Below are 15,794 nucleotides of genomic sequence, written 5' to 3'. Positions count from 1 at the left end.
TATTCCCTGCCCTCCCATACAAAACATTAAAGTCAGACAAGAGTTGAACAATGATAATGTGGTCTTTTATTCAAGTCCAATTAAAAAATAATAATAAATCTTTAAATGCAGACCCTGTTAATTTAGGTCTCCTATGCCTCTCCCTTTTCCAGCGGTGCTGTCTTTCTTAGTTGCCGAGGGGGGGGGGGGGGGGGGGAAAGAGGTGCTCGACCCCTGCTCTGCCTCAGGCCCCACCCCATGCTTCCCCCAAGCCCCCACCTTTTTGTCCCCCACTCCTACTCCTCCCTTCAAGCACCTCCTGTACACCCCTGAACAACTGATCATGGTGGGCAGGAGGCGCCTAGAGGGAGGGGGAGGCACTGGTTGTTGGGGCCTGCCGGCAGGTGGGAAGCACAGGGATGGTGGGGGGGGGGGGGGAGAAGAGAAGCTGATTGGGGGTGCTGCTGGTAGGTGCAGCGCACCCACTATTTTTTTCCCCCCATGGGTGCTCCAGCTCCGAAGCACCCACGGTGTCTGTGCCTATATCATTTTCCAAGCTCATATAGTGCATTTCCAACATATTTATTTCTCAGTGGTGTAAATAATCCTTGTAGTCTTTGTAATTTAGCTTTGAATTCCTCCATTCCCCTAATCATTTCAGTGTGAGATCAGCAAGATAAACAGATGGAAGAATTTGGCAAGTTTTACCTAATTCAGTATGGAAAGAAGTTTAGTTAGAAGACTACCTGTCTTTTGTTCTATTTAAAAAAATTAAGTGTTTGTGTCAAGGGAATCAAGATAGACTTTCATGCAACAAATTTAAATAACCAGTCATGAACAAATATAGACGACTTTTAAATTTGTTATCCAAATATTTAATAACTTTTAGTTTGTAAACATACAAAAATATGCATGGTATAGAAATCTGTATTAAAATGGAAAGTAATATTAAAGACAAGATGGGATTCCTTATTCTGGTACAAATCTGGTTCCACAGACACAATAGTAAAAAGTTGCTTTTGTCTAACTTGCCAGTATCACTATTCCACATAATTCAATTTCTAAAACAATTTTAATTGAGCATTTAATTGCTCCATTGTCTAATGCTGTAATTTTTACAGATGACTGAATAAAACATCTGGAATTTGCCTCAATAGCCAACTTTCAGTCACCACCTATTTAAAACAATATAAATCAAAAAGGTGTTCATTGAGATTTATCAGAACAGTCATACCAAACACAGGCTTCTGGGGTTCTTCCAGCACGTTTCAATACCCTGGCAGGCAGGGACATTTCACAAAGTATTCATTAATGTTTCTGGCATTATGGTCTCAGGTTGCCATAACATGACAGTTTTAGACTCAGACTTTAAGGTCAGAAGGAACAATCACGATCATCTAGTCTGACCTGCACATTGCAGGACATAGAACTTCATCCACCCACTCCTGAAATATAACCTCTAACCTCTGGCTGAGTCACTGAAGTCCTTAAATCATGGTTTAAAGACCTCAAGTTATAAAGAATTCACTATTTACACTACTTTAAACCTGCAAGTGACCCATGGCCCATGCTGCAGAAAGTGAAAAAACCCCAGGGTCTGTGTCAATCTGACCCAGGGGAAAATTCCTTTCCAACCCCAAATATGGCGATCAGTTGACCCTGCATTTGTAGGCAAGGCCCACCAGTCAGATACCTGGGAAAGAATTCTCTGTAATAACTCAGAGTCCTCCCCATCTAGTGTCCCAAATTCAGCTGTTGGGGATTTTTGCTACTGGCAGTTGCCGATGGGCCACATGCCATTGTGGGCAATCTCATCATCCCATCCCCTCCATAAACTTATCAAGCTCAGCCTTGAAGCCTGTTAGGTTTTTTGCTCCCACTGCTCCTCTTGGAAGGTTATTCCAGAGGCTACTCCTCTGATGGTTAGAAACCTTCACCTAATTTTGAGCCTAAAGTTGTTGGCCAGTTTATATCCATTTGTTCTTGTGTCAACACTGGCTAAATAACTCTTCTTTCTCCCTGGTATTTATCCCTGCAATGTACTTATAGAGAACAATCATATCTCCCCTCAGCCTTCTTTTGGTTAAGCTAAACAAGCCAATCTCTGAGTCTCCTCTCAAGGCAGGTTTTCCATTCCTCTGATCATCCTAGTAGCCCTTCTCTGCATCTGTTCCAATTTGAACTCATCTCTTTCTTAAACATGGGAGACCAGAATTGCACATGGTATTCCCAATGATGTCTCACCAGTGCCTTGTATAATGGTACTAACACTTCCCTGTCTCTACTGGAAATAGGGTTACTGCAAATTGCTCCAACTGCACAGGTCTGCCATATTGTGAAGAGAGGTGAACAGAACGGGCAACCAAAACTCTCAATCTTCACTTGAAGAAGCTGCTATTAATGCTAGTTTAATGTTTCTGGACAAAAAGGCATCAATAACCAAAGTGTCTTTTCTCCACTCATGTTCCAATGTCAGCACAAACATTATCAGCTATACAAAGTCTGACTAGAGTTTGTAACAGCAATTTAAGTATCAAGTGTCACACTAAAATTTGTGGTTCAACTTGTTATTTGTTTTTTATTTTACCTTTCTGTCACCTATGCACATGTCTAAGAACAGTCCCCAAAACTCTTAAATGCAGTCACCTAAAAAAACAAAACAATAGGTTCCAATTACAAACACCAATTTAGGCTCTTCTAGAAATCCTTCGACTGACCATGTGATGAGACTCTCTGTACCATCTCCCTGAAGGCTCATAAAAAGTGGACTTTGTAGTATGCCCAGGCTGAGACACCCAGGCTCTGGCAGAATGAGGGAGGGAGTACATTCTAGAGGCCATGCCCTCTCCCAGAGAATGTTCTGCAAGCAGCCTCCTCTCATTTTCAGATCAATCAAGTGCCACTTGTGCACACCTACTGATTTGAACTGCACAGACAGTCCCTCAAGTAAGGTTCCAGGTCCCAAACTATTTAGTTTTAAAGGTTAAACCCATCATCTTCCAGTTCATCTGGAATCCGGTGCAACTCCGAGTATTGGTGCTGTGCTCCCCTCATTATGCTCAAAGGAGCAGACACACTCTGCACAGCCTTGAGTTTGAATGGTTCCAGAGTGCACCCACAACACAGAGTACATTTCAATCATATTGTCCTGAGGTGACAAAAGGCAGGGATCACGATAGCAAAAGCTGCATTAGAAAGAAGAGCTTGAACTCTTCTAGCTATATATATAGGCACTGCTACTTGATCTTCTAAAAGCAGCTCTTGTTACAACCACCTTCAATATTGTGAAACTAGGTCAAATGGTGGATGCAGCCCCTCTGTCAGTAGCACATAGATGACTGTTGCCAATTTTTTCCCCATTGCTTGCCTCAGCCTATTTTCATCTAGTCTCATCATCAAGACTAAGCCTGAGTCTGGTAGCCCTCATCCATTCTGTTTTCATACAGGACTTATTTGCTCCACTGCACAAGCAAAGCATGATCTGATTTGAACACCAGCAGCATACTTATGTCAGAATATTTTGTTTTCAGTATGTCTAATTCTATTTAGTTGTAATCTTCCATTTTAAATTATTCTGTTTATATGAAGACACTCAAAAATGGAAACCTGGATTATTCCGTATTTGAAGTTACCCTTATTCTTGATCACAGATGGCCACTAAGTCAGACTCTTACTGCTGACTGACAAGGACAACTGGTCTCTGGACAGACAGCAATGCAGTCCTGTGGACTCCTACCAGAGAAAGTACTGCAGCTAAGAGACTGTCAGACTCTTAATATTGTCGTAAGTGATGTGTTTAGCTCAGGCTGACCTTAAGTTTCCATTTCTTGACTTCAAATTTCCAGTTCAAAAGACCAAGTGATGCAACTGCATCAAGCTTCCAGTTTAATTAGGAAACAAAATCTGCTGATCAGAATAGTAATTAAATGCCACAAGTTTAAAGTTGGATTTACTATAGAACATACATAAGCAACAAAATAATGTGCTATCAACTGTATCTATTCGCTTCAAAAGTATTTTTTGAACACACGTTCACTTTTTTAAAATTTAAACTTCCCTATAAATTCTGCTTAGTCAATGTTATTAGTTCTGTGCAGGGAAGTTTTTAGGTCTCTGTTACTAGAGATATTTACTGCAATAGGAGATGGTAAATCCAGATTTATGGAAATATTTCAGTGATACTAATCTTACACTGAAGTAACAATCATTTATTAAATAGAATGATGGAAGATGTCTCCAATAATTAACAAAAGGGAGTAAATATTAGGCTTCCAACCTACTTGATAGAACTGGAATTTATCAGTTCGGTGACAACACTATTCTTCATGGCTAACAATATGCTTGCTGACTGTAATTTTATGTACTCTACATAGCTAATGATATAATTGATTCCATGTGCACATCAATGGCATGATTTTATAGAGAAAAGTGTAAACATGGGGTTTACACTTCTTCCAGTAGTTTCCTCAGTTAGCATTTTCATAGGTGTTTCCACATTGCAGAGTTTATATACAGTACGCAGCTTCCGCTGTTGAACAGTAGGAAAAGTCTGAGGTTGTGACATGTCCTTAGCTACGTAGCACAATCTTCTGCCTGAATAGAGCTAAATACACTTTTACTCAGATTGCCACCTTGCAAGAGTTTGTTTTTTCATATATTTAGAAGAAAAGTTACATAAAAAAAGCTTTCAGTGTGAGCCAAAAAAAAGGAAGCTATTGGAAAATATTCTGACAAGACCATGAGAATACATACCTTCCTTAAACATTGACACAATTACTTGTGCAAGATAGGAAGGCTTATTTGGATCAAGTAAAGTGTGTCTTTGAAGTATTTAAACTGTTTCAAGAACAGCTGCCATTTCCTTGAAATGTCTGAAGAAGTCCTGAAAAAGAAGAGGCAATATTAAACTGCACTTTAACAATTTGCATTGTAGTTAAAGCCATCAACTTCTTGTTGGAATTTTTTCCCTATGTTTACAAGTAGCACCCAAGATTGTAGTATCTGAAATATGAGAACTTTATTCCAGTTTGCTTTATGCATTAGTCAGCACTTTGTGTAAAGTCACTTTCACTATAGTCTAATGCCATATTTGGGTGGTTTTGTCTGATGCCTTTGGGAACAGGAGAGAAAAAATGTTTTAAAAGTAGGAAAATGTGGTTGTAAGACCACAGAAATTGGCAGGAGTAGTACCTGAAAGTACTTTTATTCCCAGTTTGAAATAACCTAGATATTCAGTTTACAGTGTCCCTTTCACATAGCAATTGAACAGCAAGATATTAAATAGTTTCCAATCTACAGAACTGAGAGACTAGCGGATCTATATTCAGAAAAATCACCAGTCATCCCTTGCCTTTTTAATACATTTTTCACTAATGGGTTTATCAATCGTTAGGCTTGTAGAAGTTTAGTTTCAAAACAAAGGGGGGTGTAATGACCCTTTAACATAATTGAACTCTGATAGCTAAACAAAAGCTCTCACCACCCCCCCCCCAAGTTTGCAACTGTAAGCAAAGGAATTAAGGACCAGCAATCATATGATTGCTGTGTGTGGGGGGGGGGGGGGGGGGGAAGGGAGGGAAATAGTATAATTGGACTAGTGTGCAGGTATGCTGTGACTGAACAGAAGATATAGCAATAGTAGAACACAGTGGGGCACCAGAGCTGGAACATTTTTGGGGGGAGAAAACCACCAGTATCATTACTGCTATTAAACCAAAATAAAGCCATCCTTTAATGGCTGTTACAGTAGGTCCACAAATGCCAGCAAAAAAAGGAGTGTACAATATTTTATGTGAAGAGCCAAGATTTTTGCGCTTTACAGGAACAAAATCAACTTGACTAGTCATTTAAGAACATTGTTTCAAGTATTACACCTGCCAATTTTTTGGCTTTACAGCCACATTTTTTTACTACTATGTTACTTGGTTGTTGTGTGAAAGACTCTCACAATCAAGCAAGAGAATATGACTGACTACCTGATTATATGGGAGACCACAGTGAAACCAACTACACATATGCTGTTGCCAAATACACAAAGTAAACAAACCAAGCAGACACCTTACCCCCTCGCCCCCCCTGTCCTTGTTTTTTTTCCATTTATAGCATTAGTAACAAAAACCAGCACATCCCCCTACCTCAGAGTGAAGTGCTATTTTTTAAATGGCATTGTTCCTAGTGATTTGTGCTACTTTTTTACTTTTACGAATGTAAGCCTGTAAAATGTAAGCTATATAATCACACTGAGAGGTCGCTCTGTTCAGCATTAGGAAGTCCCTTGCAGCAAGCTCAACCAAGTGGAAGTCCACTTTCACCTCTCCGTGTTTATTGCATGGGCAAGGGAGAGCAGCAGGAGAAGAGACTTAATTAGCGGCTGCTGTCAGAAATGGTTCCAAAAGTTAGTGTACGTTCAGCTATGATGATTCAAGTGATTTGGAGATCCATGTTTATTTTGAAGAAGCTAGAAGAGTGGAACAATTTAATTTTATTTTTTTTATAATTAAATGACAATTCCACTTCATGAGGAATATGTACAAGTCAGTTATGTTTAAATTTGGGACCATCTCACCAGATTAAACTCTCTTAAAGAGCAGCTAATCCTCTGCCTCTAAGTACCATAAAAGAACCCAGAAAACTCTTATTAGACCCAAGACTAAAGAAATGCAAAACAATTTTTAAGGTTAAGGATTTATCCTACACTAGGTCCTTACCCATTTGACCCTGGCCACTTTAGATGATCTCATAGAACCCTCCAAACTCCCAGCAACCTGGTTGCTGGCACTGACTATTGCTCTAAGCATTAAGGATTTTTTTTCTGAAAGGTTTGTTTTAGGCTTTAATTCAAATTTCAGTTTTTAAGGCTGGAGCAGTCCCACAGACCTCTTGAGCTTCAAACACACTCAGTGATTTCAGGAGAGGCAGCTGGGTAACAAACCAGACAGAACATCAAGTGAGTTAACATACTAAGAGATCTCGTAGTCTTTGGTTACAATTTTACTCATTGAAACGGGATGGTTTTGATAAGGGCAAAGCAATTTTAAACTTGGAATTCTTAAGTGAGAGTTCTTATTAAATTAACAATGTTTGGGTTCAGTTGCTTAAGCAAATAGATTTTTAATCTGAACCATATGTAGACATCTCATCTTTCCATTACCACATATGTAATTAAATGTCACAGAAATGTGCTGTCCTACATGTAAACATTTGCATTTCTATTAAGAAAGCAGAGTTGTATGCAATTCTTTTTGAGAAGTATGAAACGGGATTACAAACCTGGAACTGTGGGATTGTCATTTCAAAAGACTTGCTCATTATCTGGCCCGAAGGCTCTGCCACTTTTAGCGTCATTGTAACATAAGGGTACTTAAGAGACCTACAGCTGTCAGAGCTCACTGCCATTCCCAGTTTCCACTGAATATCTATAATCTGCAGAAAAGAAAGAGCAATCAAACGGTTTTTAAACACTTCCAATCAATCCTATTGTCACTATACTATACTCAGGGTACACAGAGGTCTTCCAGGGAGTACATCAACTCATTTAAATATTTACCTAGTTTTACAACAGACTATATAAAAAGCACTAGCAAGTCAGTATAAACTAAAATTTCATACAGACAATGTCTTGTTTATACTGCTCTATATACTATACACCAAAATACAAGTACAATGTTTTTGTAAATAAATCTTCTCCTTGGGCTGCCACCTTGACATGGTGGAGAAGCTTGCATATACTTAAGACCCTAAGAGTGATGGCGTTGGGAGTCCTGTACTCCTGGTAGGGTCACTCATTGCAGTAAGGTCGAAGGCAAGGTACCAGACAAAATGCAGCCCAACTCAACACAACCCAGTATAAGACCTCAATGGCAGAGCAGGCAGATGAAGCACGATCACTTCTCAATGGCTGCAACAAAGGAGAAACCCCCAGTTGTCTTGGACTTCTTTGCCACCAGACACAGGTGCCTCTTCTGCCAAGATCTGTGTGGCTGTTGGTGCACAACGGCTCCCCCATCACGCACAGCATATGTTTCTGAAAGAAGTATTCTTAGCTAACTCTAGACTACCTCCTAAATTCTTGATGAAGCCATGAAGATTACAAAGAATGCAGCCATAGCAAAAAGGTTTCATATAGGCATTAGTACAGGGTCTTGTGTCTCTCATCAGGGGCTTAGGCATGATGTTACCTTGATTTTCTTTATCAATTAAAGCTGGGTGGGTAAAATCCTCCTGCCATGAAAAATTGCACTGGCAGCAGAAAATCTGCATTAAGGAGTCAGAATTACTGTTTTCTGATTTTTGTGCATGAAAGTCCATAACATGACCTTAGCAGTTTATATAAAGATCCTGCATAAGTATTAACGTCATAATTCATATCAGAATGTTTTGCATAAGTACATGAATGTCAGACTCTTATTGTGCTATACACTAAGTAATAACAAATGTTATTAAAACTCATGGAAGTTAAACTATTAGAGCTCCGTTTTAACTCACCAACAACTGTGAGAAGCGTGGTTTGAACAGACTTTGTCACTTTTAATTGTATGAATATCAAAAAGACAACACTTTTTTGTAATTAAAAGTGCCAAGTGTGTTTAATGCCAGTCACGTCTTTCAAGGTATAACATATATATTTTAATTAAAACCTATATACAACTTCAAGTAGAAATCTATTTATGTTGTCAGAATGAAAATGCAGTATTAATAGAAGTCTTCTAAACTTGTTGGAAAAATATTTAAACCACCTAGCTCTATATGTTTCTTAAGCATTTGTAACTATTTATAAGTATTAAGGGGAAACTAATATTAGCCAGGTCTCATATCACAATGTGAAGGCATCCAACAGTCCATTAAATATATTATTTGCCACTTTTGCAGCAGCATCCACCATGAAGTAGACATTTTTGGAAAGTTAATGCTATTGAATCAGAAATCTGAGCTAGTTACCTGTCCCACTGTTGCCATATTTCTAGCATCTTCTGACATAATGATAGATTTACCCTGTTCATTCCATATATGGCGAATAACCTGAGCGGCATGTTTTGGCAGCATACTGATTGCATTACCCAGACCAGTGGAGAGTTCTTCTGCAGACAGGTTGTTTTTGGCCGCTGTGCTGTAGATAGATTTAAAACAAACAAAATCTGTAGGTTTTTGTAAGAGTGATGTTCAAGAAATCCAGGTTTGTTTTTTTAAATAGGCAAACATTTCCATTAGTTTTCTCTGTTCATGAATATTATTTTACATTGTAGTAACTGTGTAATGCAACCTACACACTCTTTTTGCAAAGGATTTTACTTAATCTCCCCCAAAGTAAGAATTTGCATGCAAGGTCCCCACAAGGGAGCAATTTCCTCTCATTTATGTATACCCCATATATTTTTAATATGCATAAATATTCTAAGTGGAAAAAAAGATTTTTTGTTTCTGATTTATGAATTAATTTAAAAAAAAAAAAAACGAGTTAATACGAGTTTTCAAGCTCCTTTAGATCCCCTGACGTACTCAAAGTCAAAATTTTCTGGCTCCTCCTCAGCCTTAATTTATACCCTTCCACCTTTTATGATCCCCCCCCCCCCATTTTTTTTTATTCTATAAAGAAAGAATAAAATTAAAAGACGTGTAGAGAGGATGGGTTCTTGCTTACCCAAATAAAAAGGAAACAACATTAATTATCTTTGCCAGGTCAGCAACATTCATTTCAACTCCAGCTGTTTGAAATCTCTGGAAACAGAATGGTTGAACACAAACAAATGTAAGTCTTATAAACATTCTATAATTCACCTGACATGTAATATACAATGAATGCAAGTGATTTGCTTTTGGATGACCACTAATCATAAAACTTACCTGGCATAGTTCTACTGTATTTACACCTGGGATCTGACAGTGAAGATGCTGAATAATTCGCTCACACTACAAAAAAAAAAAAAAAAAGTTACATGAACAGCCAATCACTAGTAAAATTATTAAAATATCATGCTTTAAAAATATCTGTACAGCGGGTGTACACCTGGAGTCATGTGGTTTCAATACACAGTGGCCACGCAAACAAGCCTATTGTGGCAATATACAAATAGTCTGCTACACCACTTTACATATATATTGAGTGAAGAGGAAAAGGATGTATTAAGTCAGTGGCGGCTGCTAAAACTATATTTAAATACCATCAAACTCACAAGAGTGAAAATACATGTTCAAAATTTTTAAACCACTAGGCTACCTGCTTTGCACTGCTTACAACACGGAGCTGCGACTAAGTGATACAATCCAGCACTAAGGGTGCATTTTTCATGATTTCATAGAAAACATGAAAGGGATTGTTTGCCAGGCTAGCTGTTCCTGTGTTCCTCAAAAGCAAAATCAGTATTTTGTAAAAATACAAAATTGATTCAGTCTCACTAATCACTAGAGGATGTGGTCCACTTACGTAAAGGTGGGGGACATTACTATTACCCTATCAGGGAAATTTGCACTCAAACAGCTAGTAACATAAACATCACTTCAAACATTTTACACTACACAAAAGCATAAGGACTAAATATAGAAATATTACTTACTAGCTCAGCAAATAGATCCTTAGGTATTAGTTTAATAATATCAGCAGTACTGCCAAAATCTAAAAAATATAAACATTATTATTTAGCTGTGAGCCCTTAAATAAAAAAAAATCCTCTCAGCTCATGGGAAGAATCTCAGGTCAGCCCCTCTGCACTGACACTGTTTGCATTTTAAACAAGATCTTCGGTCAAGATACCATCATAGGACCTAATCACATCAGCCACATTATCAGAGGCTCGTTCACCTGCACATCTACCAATGTGATATATGCCATCATGTGCCAGCAATGCCCCTCTGCCATGTACATTGGCCAAATCGGACAGTCTCTACGTAAAAGAATAAATGGACACAAATCAGACGTCAAGAATTATAACATTCAAAAACCAGTTGAACACTTCAATCTCCCTGGCCAATTACAGACCTGAAAGTCGCAATATTACAACAACAAAACTTCAAAACAACAAAACTTCAAAAACAGACTCCGACAAGAGACTGCTGAATTGGAATTAATTTGCAAATTGGACACCATTAAATTAGGCTTGAATAAAGACTGGGAGTGGATGGTCCATTACACAAAGTAAAACTATTTCCCCATGCTTATTCCCCCCCCCCCATCCCCCCCTCCTACAGTTCTTCACATCTCCTTGTCAATTGCTGGAAATGGGCCATTTTCATTACCACTACAAACAGTTCTTTTTCTCTCCTGCTGATAATAGCTCACCTTAACTGATCACTCTCCTTATAGTGTGTATGGTAACACCCATTGTTTCATGTTCTCTTTGTATATATATCTTCCTATTGTATTTTCCACTACATGCATCCAATGAAATGGGCTGTAGCCCCGAAAGCTTATGCTCAAATAAATTTGTTAGTTTCTAAGGTGCCACAAGTACTCCTGTTCTTTTTGCGTATACAGACTAATACGGCTGCTACTCTGAAACCGGTCAAGATACAGGAGTTTATCGCCAGATTTCTGCTTCATGAACAAAAACTAACCCTAATCAAAAATACCTAGTGACAGCATTAAAGGCAAAATTTAATAAGTGAATCCACAGAAACATAGATTTTAAGGCCAGAAAGAACCATTATGATCTCTAGACTGACTTCCTGCATAACTCTCAGAACATTATCTGGTATGTCTGCATTAAGTCAATACCTTGTATTTGAGCTACAGCACTTTTTAAAAAAAAAGATCAGTCCTGATTGAAAGACTGAGAATCTACCACCTCGCTAGATAAGTTGTTCTAATGGTTAATTACACTCACCGTTAAAAATCTGAACCCAGAATTATTCGGTTTCTTCAAAGAAGTGATAGCCCCATAATGTCAAGCTCAGAGATAGTCTCGTGTGTGTGTGTGTGTGTACACACAAAACTCCAGCCCCATCTCCACCTTGTGCCCCACCCAACTCCCCCTCCATATACCACCCTAACTCCCTCCCCGTTGCCCCATATAACACCCCGCTGCCCTGTGCTCCCCTTCCCTTTTGCCCCACCAACTCCTCCCTCCCCACACGCATCCCATCAATCTCTTCCCAGCCCCCAAGACCACCTCCACCCATCCACGTGCCCCACCAGCCCTCACACCCCTCTCACCAAGGGGCTCCAGGGACCGCGCACCCACCACAGCAGCTCTGGCAGCCATCCTTCCGCCAGCCACCCGGGGACCCCGCCAGACTGCTTCCGCTAACAACACCCGCGAGCGGCCACCCTCATTGGTTAGCACCTACAGACACACCCTGCGCACCTCCGCTGTCCAATCATCAGTCACCTTCCGCCACACTTCGCGCTTATCGGCTGCTGGGCCCATGGTCCGCCCCGCTCCCGAGCTCTCATTGGTTGCTCGTTATGGCGTTAAAATCAAGCGCAAGGGGGTGGGGTCGGCACCAACCACGCGCCTCCGGAGGAGGCGACCGCACGGAGCTAAGACCCCGGGGCGCTTGTCCGGCAGCTGCTCGGGTGTGTCTAGCTCAGCCTGTCTCGCGGGGCGCCTGGCCTGGGCCTCCTCGCGGGCTCCCACCCTGTGTCCTTCACCCTTGATCTGTGAAGTCTTCCGTTTCTGGCGGCGTCCCGGGGTGAAAGGGCATTTCTTCCCACACACGTTTAAACCTGTTGTATGAGACTCCACATTTTCAAAAGGGCTCCGAGAGGGACTTACTACTTACAAGATATATGCTACATGTAGAGGGACTGTCGCCGAGCTCCGTCCTGCAGCAGAATAATTTCTTCATCTTGCGTGGTGTGGCAGTATGGTGTTCTGGTCCTGCACTACACGTGCAACGCGATGCTGTGGCACAGTCAAATCACAGCGCCGTTTGATGCACCGGGAGGCATGTTGGTGTCACGAAGCTGCATCAGTGTCAAACCGAATTTGGGACCCTTAAAAATATGTCACGCCTGGCCTACAGGATATGCGGAAGACCTACCCAATTCAGTACAGTATTCCCAAAACCAAGATAGGTCAGAACCCTGGTTATCTCCTCGAAACGATATGTCTAATATATATGGAATAATCTGACATTAGATATTCCTCGTGATGCAGGTTTTATAGGTGTTCCATTCGCAATTTGCTTTTAATATTACCATATTACCATGATCTCAAAATAATGAATTTGAGATGATTTGTTCATATTGAAAATGAACTGATTGGTAAAACTGTAAAAGGCTGGCAGTGCTGGTTAATCTGCATCCCACAGTTTTGCATCATATTTAACTAAAGCCCGCTTTAGTCAAACTAGATATAATATTTTGCAACCCCAGTCCTAGGTTTGCAATTATTGTGCAACATTATGTACTTGTTTATTGTTATTAATAAGAAGCACTATACATATATGGGTCAGATTCCTGTTCGGTCTTGCCATCTCCCTTCCCAATTATATAATTATTTGTGTTTATGTTATAGGAAGGTGGAGATTACACACCTCCATAATCTCATGGTTATCAAAACACCTGCATTCAGGAAGGTTCTCTAATTCATTTTAAAACCATTTGGTCATTGGCTCAGATTGCTGATGAATTGTCACTTTCCCCATTTTTAGTTCAGAACTCTTTATTCTGACTGTGGCTAGGAGTCCTGTGTCCTCTGAAGTTTGTTATCCACTCTTGCTGAGTGAGAAGGATGAAATCACTTGTTCTTAAATCAGGAAGAACCCCAAGTAGATGCTCTGCTCTCTTTGGTAGAGACAGACTGGGATGTGAGTTTTTGCTGATGCTTCCTGTTGCCAAGCGAACAGGGGAAGCGAGTGAAGATGTGTCCTTGTCTTGATTCTTTCTATTTATTTCCCTCTTACAAGACTAACAAGACTGGGAAGAAGCTCTCTGCCTAGCTTCCTGCCCTAGCCATCCACTTCATTTGATCCCACTATCTTTGCGTACCAGATATCACCTTTGAATTCAAAGTCAATGGGATTAATTCAGTGAATAAAATTAAGCATGTGTGTAAATCTTGGAAAGATCGAGGTGTAAAATGACCAAAAAACAAAAACAAAAAGGGAAAGGTGTACAACATGTAAGCAGAGAGATGACAGATTCATGTTATGCTTTGTTCTGTGTGTTTATTTTTAATACGTAAATATTTGTTTTATTTCTGGTACAAACACTTAGTTTTAGGTTTTTGGGGTGAACACTCTGGTTGAAGATCAGGGAGAGAAAGGGAGTGTTCAAATAAGAAAGGGATCTGTGTGTGTATATATGTGTGGTTCTGTCAGGGCATCAGTCATTGGGTTTGTGTGGGGCTGTCAGTCACTGAGATCTATGTCAGGGGTCGGCAACCTTTCAGAAGTGGTGTGCCGAGTCTTAATTTATTCACTCTAATTTAAGGTTTCGCGTGCCAGTAATACATTTTAACATTTTTAGAAGGTCTCTTTCTATAAGTCTATAATATATAACTAAACTATTGTTGTATGTAAATAAGGTTTTTAAAATGTTTAAGAAGGTTCATTTAAAATTAAATTAAAATGCAGAGCCCCTCGGACCAGTGGCCAGGACCCGGGCAGTGTGAGTGCTACTGAAAATCAGCTCGCATGCTGCCTTTGGCACGCGTGCCATAGGTTGCCTACCCCTGGTCTATGTGTATGGATATGTGTGGTTCTGTGTAGGTCAGTCTCTGGCGTGCTTGTATGGAGGATGTCAGTCACTGGGGTGGTTCTTTGTGGGTGTCAGTCAAGGTCTGTGTGTGTAGGAACGTGTGTGGTTGTGGTGAGGGTGTCAAGCACTGGTGTCGGTGTATCTGAATGTAAGTCGGTTTTTGGGCGTGTCAGTCTCTGGGATGGTTTTGGGGGTGTCAGTCTCTGGTGTCTGTGTGTGGCTGAACGTATGTAGTTCTGGAGGTGTCAGGGTATCAGTCTCTGGAGTGACTGAGGGGGGTGTCAGTCTCTGGGTCTGTGTACGTATGGGGTGGGGGGAAGAGGCTGTGAGGCGTTGCCTGTCTGTCTCCCCGCTGCGGGCTGCGCTGGGGTTGGGGGGGAGTGCTTTGAGAGGTCACCGCCCCACCTGCCCGCGAGTAACGTCGCTCGCTGGCTTGGGCTCTCGGCTTCGCTTCCCCTGCTGGGCCTGGCCGAGCCGCCGAGGGGAGCCCGCTGCCGCGGCGGGATAGAACAGAGCGGGGCAGGAGGGGCGGACCGACTCCGGCCGCGGCCCCGCCCCTGCCTTGGCGGGAGAGTCCATGTTCCGAGAGATGCGGGGGGGACTTGGAGGATTGGTCGGGCGACAAGCCCTCTCCCCCGGCCTGGCCGGCGCCGTGTCCGCCCCTCTCGCCGGGCTTCGGCCCTGGGCCGGCGCCGCCCACTCCGGAGCCGGGGGAGGAGGGTGATGTTTCCTTCCCCACTCGCTGTGGTGCGGTCCCGGGGCGGAGCGGAGCGGTAGCGGCAGCGGCGTGAGGCGCTGTCAGTGCCGGGTCCTGCAGCTCCGCGGAAGGAAGCGCCCAGAGCCCGCAGCATGGAGCCGCACCGCTGGCTGCCCCTGGAGGCCAATCCCGACGTGAGTGCTTGAGGCGGGGCGAAGGGAGCGACTGGGGGTAGGGGGAGTATAGGGAGAAGGGGACGGGGTTGGGGGAGTGGCTGGGGGGGACTCGGAGACAATAGGGGGAAGGGGCTACGGGGTCAGGTGACAGGCGGGGGGTGATGGGGGAGGGAGGAGACAATGACTGGGTGGGGGGCTGGAGCTATGGGGAGGGGATGATTATAGGGCACAGAGGGGACTTTGGTGGCTGTAACTGGGCTGGTGTGGCAACTTACTCTCTTTTTTTCTGTTTTCTTTTCAGGTCATT

At 41.8% G+C, this 15,794-nt stretch overlaps 1 protein-coding gene across 1 annotated transcript; it reads right to left on the bottom strand.

Moving 5' to 3' along the window:
- Positions 1-3,980: 3,980 nt before the first annotated feature.
- On the bottom strand, positions 3,981-12,184 carry COMMD6 (COMM domain containing 6). The gene is made up of 7 exons (XM_065421616.1): positions 12,125-12,184; positions 10,530-10,588; positions 9,820-9,885; positions 9,617-9,693; positions 8,917-9,085; positions 7,249-7,401; positions 3,981-4,861 (listed from the first exon to the last, which is right to left on the bottom strand). The coding sequence occupies exons 1-7, from the start codon at positions 12,171-12,173 to the stop codon at positions 4,811-4,813; spliced, it is 624 nt and encodes a 207-aa protein (XP_065277688.1). The 5' UTR covers positions 12,174-12,184; the 3' UTR covers positions 3,981-4,810.
- Positions 12,185-15,794: the final 3,610 nt, after the last annotated feature.

The sequence above is a fragment of the Emys orbicularis genome, chromosome 1 (genome assembly GCF_028017835.1).
Source record: "Emys orbicularis isolate rEmyOrb1 chromosome 1, rEmyOrb1.hap1, whole genome shotgun sequence".
Taxonomy (NCBI): domain Eukaryota; kingdom Metazoa; phylum Chordata; order Testudines; family Emydidae; genus Emys; species Emys orbicularis.
The sequence above is the reverse complement of the archived record's forward strand: the minus strand, read 5'-3'. Positions and strand labels throughout refer to the sequence as shown.

Bases quoted from the DNA above. Each gene is read 5' to 3' on its own strand.
- COMMD6 (XM_065421616.1), bottom strand. From the start codon at position 12,173: ATGGCTGCCAGAGCTGCTGTGGTGGGTGCGCGGTCCCTGGAGCCCCTT. The intron at 7,402-8,916 runs GTAACTAGCTCA...TCTTTTCTGCAG, and splicing joins ATATGGCAACAGTGGGACAG to ATTATAGATATTCAGTGGAA. The intron at 4,862-7,248 runs GTTTGTAATCCC...CTTCTTTTTCAG, and splicing joins TGACAATCCCACAGTTCCAG to GACTTCTTCAGACATTTCAA.